At 39.0% G+C, this 9,645-nt stretch overlaps 1 protein-coding gene across 1 annotated transcript; it reads left to right on the forward strand.

Moving 5' to 3' along the window:
- The first annotated feature begins 1,072 nt into the window (after nucleotides 1-1,072).
- Nucleotides 1,073-4,074, forward strand: LOC134541176 (uncharacterized). Its single transcript, XM_063384408.1, has 2 exons — nucleotides 1,073-1,182; nucleotides 2,805-4,074. Exon 2 carries the CDS (start codon nucleotides 2,867-2,869, stop codon nucleotides 3,875-3,877), a length of 1,011 nt encoding a protein of 336 aa, XP_063240478.1. The 5' UTR covers nucleotides 1,073-1,182; nucleotides 2,805-2,866; the 3' UTR covers nucleotides 3,878-4,074.
- Nucleotides 4,075-9,645: the final 5,571 nt, after the last annotated feature.

Genomic DNA, 9,645 nt, shown 5'->3' on the forward strand with positions numbered 1-9,645 from the left:
GTGTAAAATACAAAGTAAAACTAACATGTCACTGTCTGTAATTTAAGTGGAATTAGGTCCCGTCATCTTGAGTTTTTCAATTTTATTTATATAGTTTGATTCTAGTGTATTAATTTTTCTTCAATATTCCCATTAAAACTATATTGATGGATTATCTGGCTAAATCGCTAATCTGGCACGGCTGTCTCTTTGAACAGGCCAGATTAAAAAAACATTTACTATACTATGCCATGCCAAAGCCATTAACTGCAATACGGAAGCTGTACTTTTAGCAGTGGTTGTGTATGTAAAAAAAAAAATTGGATGATGGGGCCTAATATCCTTAAGGCATAAAAACTAATATGAAATTTCAACTTATTAGGTTGCATTAAGCAGGGTCATCGAGAGGGTTTGTAAAGATGGTGTTAAGTTTTCAGATGTTTTTCTCGAAGGAAGAAAATTACAAATCAATTGATAAATTAATTCTTTGGAAACCTTACAGATTGTATGATACATGCAGATCACATTTACAATTGTGGACGTGGTAAACTATACAGTCTTTTTTTTTTTTTGTGGGGTTTTAAAAGGTAATGGGGAGGGGGCCCGAAAAATTTATTTGCTCCCGCAGGTTGTTAGTTTCTCTCGAAGGCCTTGGCATTAGTTGACTTTTATGTGTGATAAAAATATAGATATTCTATCAATTTTACATAATCATATTTCAAATTTTTGTACTGCTACATGGTTTTGAAATATGGCTTTGTGTACTGGTAATAAAGAAAGTAGATAAACGAAAGAAAAAAAATAATTGTTTTAATGATTGATTTCTAGGCTCTTTATTTAGACAGGTTGTAAAGCATCCGGGAAAACCTGGAATAGTGAGAATATGTTAGGACAGGGAACTTTAATTGAAGTGGTTGGATAAAGATTAATTCTGTATCGCCAACATGTTAATTGTGTCAGGGTTATTGTATTTGAGTTCAGTCCTTGCTCTGTTGCAGTGCTGATGTCCCAAGTGTTCTTGTGAAGGGGTAGGTCGTTGGTGCTGTGATGTATGGTGGGGGAAGGGGGGGAAAACAGGGAAATACTCAGTGTTGCCACACACAACAGGTGGTTGGACCACTTGGCTCGGAGTTGCAACAGGTTGCCACACGGCGGTGTTGTTCTCATCTGCGGTGACGTCACAGTTGGTTCATCAGTTTGAAGGTAGGTGTTGCTGATGTTAGGAGCACTGGTTTCTTTTTAATGTTTTAATAAATCTTGAGTGTAGGTCAGTGGCGGATTCATAGGGGGGGCGCAGGGGGCGCGCGCCCCCCCCTTGACCAGGGCAGCCCAGCACCAAGCATGGTTCTTGGCAAGGGGAGGGCGCGCACCCGGCCGCCGATGTTATACAATACACATTCATACACTTACCTTTAACGATTTCATGTCTTGGAAACAGTTTGAATAAAGTTTTATTAAGCTTTGTATGTGTCTAGAATCTTTAGTTTTTCTGTAGTGATTTTGACATTTGTATACTGCACAATTGGCCATTTTAACTACAAATAGCACACAATTATGCACCAACAACAGCAAATATTCGGGCGAGACGTAAATGAAACGGATAGAGCTTGGAAAAAGATCTCAGACTGCATCCAAGCAACCAAGGTGACGTAACAAGGGAGTGTGTAGAAGAGGTAGACCTGCGCCCCCCCCCCCCCCCATGAGATTTTTCTGTATCCGCCACTGGTGTAGGTAGTGGTTCAGGCCCGAACCGAGTGACACAGGTATCTTTGCGTTGGTGGGCCAACAGATCACTTGGGATGTAAATAAACAAATAAATAAATAAGGAATATATTATGCCTATACTGACGTTTGGTAGGGAGTGCCACATTTCAATAATTAGTTGTCACTAAGTTTAAGTTTAAATACTTTAGTAGCAGCTGTTGCCACTAGTGTGTGCCAGGCTATAGTACTAGTTGGTGGTGCCACATTTCAAATACTAAAGAACGCTGAATTTAAATTTCAAGAATGCAACTGGTAAATGCAACCGAATTTAAATTTCAAAATGTATCTCAGGAGGTATTCTTTAAGGTGAACAGTGCTCGAGGAAAGCCTTAAACTTCACCATCTTGGAATTGGGTACCATCTTGAATGGAGAGGTGTAGGCATGATGCGCCTAAGATTTTATTCCTTGATGTGCATAGGGTGTACCAAAAAAATCCTTTAACATCCTCCACCTTCTTGAAGTTAGGTGCCATCTTGGATGGAGAGTTGTAAGCATTAGATGCACGCACGAGAAATTTCCTTGTTAATCCAATAATATTTTTATTCTAGTAGATATAGACATAGTAAAAATCTTTATATATGTTTGCTTACAAAAATAGCTTTGACTTAAAGATATACTTATTTTTTTTATAATGTGTGGTAATAAATGTATTCAGTACTAGTTGTACCAGCTAGGCATTGCTGTGACTCAAGTCTGATTAAAAAGAAAAGAAATAGAAGAGAAAGCACACACATTTGTAATAAGTATAACAACACAATTACGTGAAACTTTTTCGGGCAAGATAAGGTTTTGAAACATTTCTGATGCCGAGGAGATATAAAAAGAGAACTTACAAGTTGAGGTAAAAATTTCAAAAGAAATTTAACTTTTGTCATGTGTATTGAGTTACATATGCTCTTTATTTAATTAATTTTATTATTATACAGGGTGTCCACAAAAGACCTTTACAACTTCAAACCTAAATAAAAAAATAATGTGACAAGGTATCTGGATGGGGTTTGTGGCATTATGATCAGAATCTCTCAAAGGTTTTATGTGAATTTTTTTCTGTTTGTTGCAGTTGTGAATGGTAACTGACATCCAAACATCACAGAAGATGGCTACACCCCAAGAGAAAGCGCAATGTGTATCCTGGTTCATCGAAAAAAATCAGATACGCAGGTGCAACGGAACTTTAGGACCAAATATGCGAGAGAACCACCTTCACGACCCACAATTCGTGAGTGGCACAAAAAATTTATGGAGACAGGGAGTGTTCTGCAGCAAAAAGGCAGTGGTCGGCCAAGCACAAGTGCGGGAGACATTGAACGTGTTCGTGAGGCCTTTGTCCGGAGCCCTGGTAAGTCTATTCGTACCGCCGCGAGACAATTGGAGTTACCTCGTTCGACTGTTCACAAAGTTCTTCACAAAAACCTGAGACTGTGCGCTTACAAAGTGCAGTTGTTACAAGCTCTTCAGCCATCGGATGGACCACGCCCCAAGGCTTTCGCTACAGATATGCTGGCTCGAATGGACGTGGAAGAAGATTTTCTTGGACGCATTCTGTTCACTGATGAGGCAATGTTTCATGTGTCAGGTCTACTAAACAGGCACAATGTGAGGATATGGGGATCTGAGAACCCACATGCCTCCAGAGCACTTGTGCGCGATAGCCCAAAATTTTACGTGTGGTGCGGGCTAATGAGTACCCGAATAATTGGGCCATTCTTTTTCGCCGAAAAAACAATCACAGCCAATGTCTATCTCGACATGCTTACTGAATTTGCTGTCCCACAGTTGGATGGAATTCAACATCATGTCATCCTTCAGCAGGATGGGGCACCACCTCACTGGGGAATGGCAGTTCGTGCCTATCTCAATGAACAGTTTCCTGACAGGTGGATCGGAAGAGATGGTCCGATACCGTGGCCTTCTCGTTCGCCTGACATAACCCCACTTGATTTCTTTCTTTGGGGTTATGTTAAGGATCGAGTGTACCATACAAATGTTCCCAACATCGATGAGCTGAAGCGGAGGATCGTGCAAGCTGTAGCCTCCATTGATGCAGGACTTCTTGAGCGAACATGGAAGGAAATCGAGTATAGGCTTGATGTGCTGCGCGCAACTAATGGCGCACATATTGAGATTTATTGACTGATCAACTAGACTAAATTCACATAAAAACTTGGAGAGATTCTGATCACAATGCTGCAAACCCCATTCAGATACCTTGTCACATTATTTTTTTATTTTGGTTTGAAGTTGTAAAGGTTTTTTGTGGACATTCTGTATACGAATGCAACGTTTTGTCAGAATTTCAAAGCAAATAGTGAAGAATGTTTAGAGATTAACTATTTCATACAAATGAAACTTTACAATTTTTATTTATATAGATAGTATTAAAATTAGTAGTAGCTCTTCTGCTATACAATTTAGCTACGTATATAATAATAAGCACTATATAGTGGTAAATAATAAATTTTGACATATATTAATGCTCATAAAATAGTGTATGTATTTCTTTGTCTCACCAAACAAATACTAAACTCTCTATAGTTATACTTATTTTTCTGTTCGTTATAACTGTTACCTAGTAATAATTTTGTTCATTTAATGTTATATGTATGGTTAATAATCATATTGTGATAAATTAAATGAGAGGCTATAGTGTTATATTCACAGAGTATTATATTAGAAACTGAATACTTCCCATTGTCTCAATGGAGAGCCAACCTCAGTGCACGGAGATGTGGACACGTCCTCTGGACCCTGTAGGTTGAGAGCATTTTTAAACTTTCACGAGTTCCCCTCGCAGTGCAACTAGTTAAGGGTAAGGGGTGACGCCGTCCCCGCTACCTCTGATTATTTAAACGTGATTTTTGTTCATTTCGAGATCTCAGGGAAGGTTCGGCCTTGTGGCTAGAGGTAGGGGTCAACGCAGTAGGGCCCCCCGAGCTGTTATGGCCACTCGGGACGCCTGAATAATAACACAAAGCTTCTGAAGATAATTGGTGAATTTAATACAGCACAGCCCAATACATGGTGCTGCCCGTTCTGGCCGTAACTGTTTGCCCGACGCGACTAGTCACACGCGCAGCTCACTTCCTCAGTGGCGACTCATGATTTTTATGCGCGTGAGGGGCGGACTCGTACACGTGATGCGATAGTTACAAAAAATACACTCTGATATGGCACATGATTTCTTGACGCACAATACACTACACTATTACCTAACTCTAAATAAACTGGGCTAGCAGCACGTAGGCCCGTGCCTCCGGCGACTCTACGTGATGTCTAGATGTGTCCCAGGGACTGAATCTTTATTATGTTCGATGGCACGCGTTGCCTGCTGGCTGCCCCGTGCGGGCCAAAACTATGTAGCCGGTAGGCTAGGTTGGGCGTGAAGCGCCGACGTAAAACCACATAATCTCCCCACAGTACTTACGTATGACGTAGAACACTCATCTTGGAGCACTGATTGAATTAAGTTAAGTACCTCATGGTAAATTTAGGCCGACCGCGGAACTACGTAAAAGGTTGAAAAGAAATTACACTATTGAAAACTACATGTCGGTGAATGCAAAGGTTGAAGGTTCCGCGTTGCGCGCAGGCTGCCGGCCTGGGTGAGCTCTCGAAGGACACTGCCTGTGTCGCCGCGCGCGACCCCCCTCCCCCGCCAGCCCTCCCGTGGAAACGTGTGAATTTCGCGGGAAACTGAACCGGCCAGGTTCGGGACAAATCGCACAGTGAAACATGATTTTGCAAAGACTTAATTATTAATTAATGGAAAATAATGTTTAATAAAACCTGTGGAAAACATAATTAAAATAATTTGTTGTAGTGCGGCGGAGGGACATGCCACACCCGGCCGGATCCTTCCGCCGGTGCGGCACTCGTTGCATGGTGTTCGCCTCGTCGCACGCACTGCACTTTGATGCGCGCACGAGCGCGTTCGGTGCACACGTTTTTACGAGACGCTGATGAGGCATAGCGGTCTATGCGACAGAGGAGCATTGGCGGTCGGCGTCAGGGGAATCTGCCATGGCAGGCCAATCCCCTCCTAGCACACGATGCATACTACCCTTCCTGCGTGGCTAAAACCCTGTATCATTAGGTATATAGGCTTCGGTCTGAGATGCATATAGGTCTTCCCAACCTTGATCTCTCCCAAACACACTTAGTTTTCAACTAAGATTAAGAAAAATTCATGTCAGAGAGCATTACCCCAGAGAAATCTGGAAACAGTAAACTCGATGTTGCATCGTCTCTCCGTAACCGTAATCAAGTACAACTCATTAAACCATAACCCGCAGGCACATGATGTACCTGAGATAGACCAGCCGCACGGCTATCTTGCCCGCTACTGCCCTAGTCACAGATACAACATCTTTCCCTTTTTATTTGAAGTTGCAAAATACATCAAGCCACTAGATAACACAGATACATCTCATACATCTACCCTTTCGATTTTTTTTTTCCAGTCCCAAGATCTCATACAAATAAACTGAGATTATAATTTACCATTATTAATGGTTATATAAGCTAGATACACATACAAGTACTAATCAATTATATAAGACAATTCTTTAATTACACAGCTCAAACAATTGAATACAAACAAGATAGAATATTTTACAAAACATACCCTGAGTTTACTAAGCCTCTTTATTATGCACTATAGGCACCGTGCACGGGTCTGAAAATCGTACTGGTGGCGCTGCGTAGTGTTTATTTTCGAAACAACTTGAGGGACTGCCGCGCGCGACCTGCCTGTCTCTCTCCGAGACACGCAGCCCGCTGAAAATCAGTTTGTAATAATGTGTGATATAGAAACTACATGTGGTTTCCTACCGATTAAAAATAGTAACCTCAGTGAGAATAAATTATCGACAGGGAAAAATATTTGTATCAGTGGCCATGTGAATAATGTAAAGGAAATAAAGAGAGGTGACGTTTCTCTATTAAAAGCAGAAGTGATTCGGCAAACGTCTGTTAATCTTCCACCGTACCTTGTCACTCATGAAGTATTTTATTTCCATACGTTTATACTTGAGTGCCTATTGTTTAAATGTTAATGTTTATTTAACCGTTCATTTGTTTTCGTAGGTTGACGGCGGAAGAAAAAATTATAAACATAAACTGCCCATGCCCGGCAGGACTTGGATGCGACTGTAAACACATTGCTGCAGTTATTTACTATGTTAATAATGAACAAATTACTTCGAAGACTGACATTCCACAAACATGGGGAAAACCATGTTCCAATAGGGCTGCGAAAGAAAAGTATTCAAAGGGAAAGCGAATAAGTGAAATATTTCATAAAAAAAAGAACTAATATATTCTGTAGCCGCTTCTCCTTTAGAATTGGATACACTTGTTAATATCGCTTGTCCTATGTATCAAATGTTACAAGCAGAAAACAGAACAGAAGAGGAACGTGGCTGTAAAAGTGTAATTAATTATTTATTAGAATCAGTGGAAAGCTCAGTAGTGCTGGATGGGTGTAAAAATATAACTAAAGAAATCCTACAAAATCAGTGTAATAGTTTGACAACAAAGTTAGCGTTTAGACCATTGAATGAGGGCGAACAGTCATTCTACGAAAACTATGTGAGTGTTAGTAATGAGAAGGCACTCAATATTTATGTAGCAACACGGAAGCAGTCAGAATGTTCAGAATGGTTCACTGAAAGAAAACTCCGCATCTCGGCGAGCAACAAGGCTCATCGCATAAAAGTAAGAAGAGAAAGTTTTGACTCGTTAGCAAATACTTTTTTGGTAGAGTCTAACAAAATTCTAGTTGGTGTAGCCGTTAGAAATGTGAAATACGGAAAATACATGGAATCTGAAGCCATAGGCCATTATCAAAGAACATATGATACGAAAGTGTTATGTTATGGACTGGTAATTTATAAACTGAAACCATGGCTTTGTGGAAGCCCAGATGGCATCGTAGTTAGTGGAGGCAAGGCAAAAAAGGTATTAGAAGTAAAATGTCCAATTTCATGTAAAGATAATGGCATAATTGATGAGGCAGGAAATGTTTCTTTGAAATATTTACTTCTAGACGAAAGGGGAAACATTACATTAAAGAAAAATAATATTTATTACACTCAGTGTCAGATATTAATGTATGTAACAGGTGTTCATACATGTGACTTGTATGTTTACAGTAGAAAACAACAGATCTGCATAACATTAGAAAAGAACTTGATGTACATTGAGAACTGTATTAATAAAATAGAAACATTCTATTTTAATCACTATTTACCTAAACTTGTTTCAGTAAATGTCTAGTAATCAAACAAATGTACATTATAATAACAAATGTTATTCATAGCAGATTGCATTTCCTCTGTTTATCTGTTTTCGTGTAGAATTTCCATGTCTTGACTAACTTAAATTTATTAACTTTGTAGTCATACATATTTAATACATAAAGTACTCATTCAGTATGTTTACATAGTAAAAATCTGTCTTTATGTATTATTTTTAATGATAGGAGACTGCAAATTGACTAAAACAGAACATATATGAACAATATCGTCAATACCTCTCAACATGAATTCTAACACTGGCAATACTGTTAGTAGTTTCACTTCTTCAACTATTAATTTTCCATCATGAAGGTATGGCGGAGTTACAACAACGACCCCTTTGTCGGAGAGGCTAGTTTTTATTCCTGGAAAACCTTTGTCGACCATGACCTCATCGCCAACTTCTAATAGAATCAATAATCCACAATCATTTGTAATGAATGTGTCACTCGATCTGCCACCATAGCATTTTGATTTGAAGGTCACCATTCCACTAGGTGAAATGCCTACCAGGAATTTTATTGTGTAAGTAACCTTGTAATTAGAATAAAGAATAATTCTTTGATCAACAATGGGTGACTGTTCTACTTTAATTTCCGTACAATCAATTATTACTCGGAAATTAGGGTACTTTCTTTTGAAAATTGCAGGCATTGTTTCCATTATACTTTCCCTGCTAGGCCAAGACACATAATTAGCCATTGTAGATGCTAGCAACATTAGAGTAGTGGTGAAAATACGTGATATAGTTGTACGGTGAACTCCGAACATCACCCTCATAGCAGAATATGACAAGCCAGTTTTCATCTTCATTAAAAATATTAGCAAACGATTTTCTTTACTAATTTTGCTGTAAGATTGTGTTTGATTAAGTAACAGTGTTAACAATAGATTAAAAACAGCAAATGTCACGCCAGTTAAGACTCGCAGTTCTGTCTCATCTCTTATTGAGGGGTATCCTTGAAAACCTTGAATTTCATTACACATATCACATGTTCCTGAGCTCTTGTCATAACGTTTCTTATACGAATTATGGCAGACTTGCAATGGAATAGAAGCTTGAGTCGACAATTCATCCCCATCAGTTGTACAAGAAAAAACAAAATCGCAGACAATTGTCTCATTTACATCCGTCTGTATTGCAACTTCATGTTTCTTAATAGCAGCACTCGTTGAACATTCATAATCTATAATATCTACATAGCTACTGTTTTTTTTTAAACCTTTTCGCGGATCTTTCATCCCTCTCGGAAGCGTGTGATGAGGCAGCTGTCTTTTTATAGTTTTTTTTTGGAAATAAACTGGGGACGTATGCAGGACTGTTAGGGTGTCCTGACCTTTTGTTTCCAATAAAGTGAACACTGCATATTCTTGAGGTGGTTGTTGGTTCCCAAGGTGAATTATCAACACTGAAATAAAAATGTAACTTTTACCAAATAATACACTAATAGCCTCTATATAAATAACAAATTAGTAAATGTACTAAAATAAAAGTAAAATGATAGAGTAGTGCTGGCAAATATTTTTCTTAAAACCTCGTCAAGTTCACGAATCGTATGCAAAAAATATAAAACTGTAAAAGCAAACATTTTTTTGTTGTTTTAT

The sequence above is a fragment of the Bacillus rossius genome, chromosome 18 (genome assembly GCF_032445375.1).
Source record: "Bacillus rossius redtenbacheri isolate Brsri chromosome 18, Brsri_v3, whole genome shotgun sequence".
Lineage (NCBI taxonomy): Eukaryota > Metazoa > Arthropoda > Insecta > Phasmatodea > Bacillidae > Bacillus > Bacillus rossius.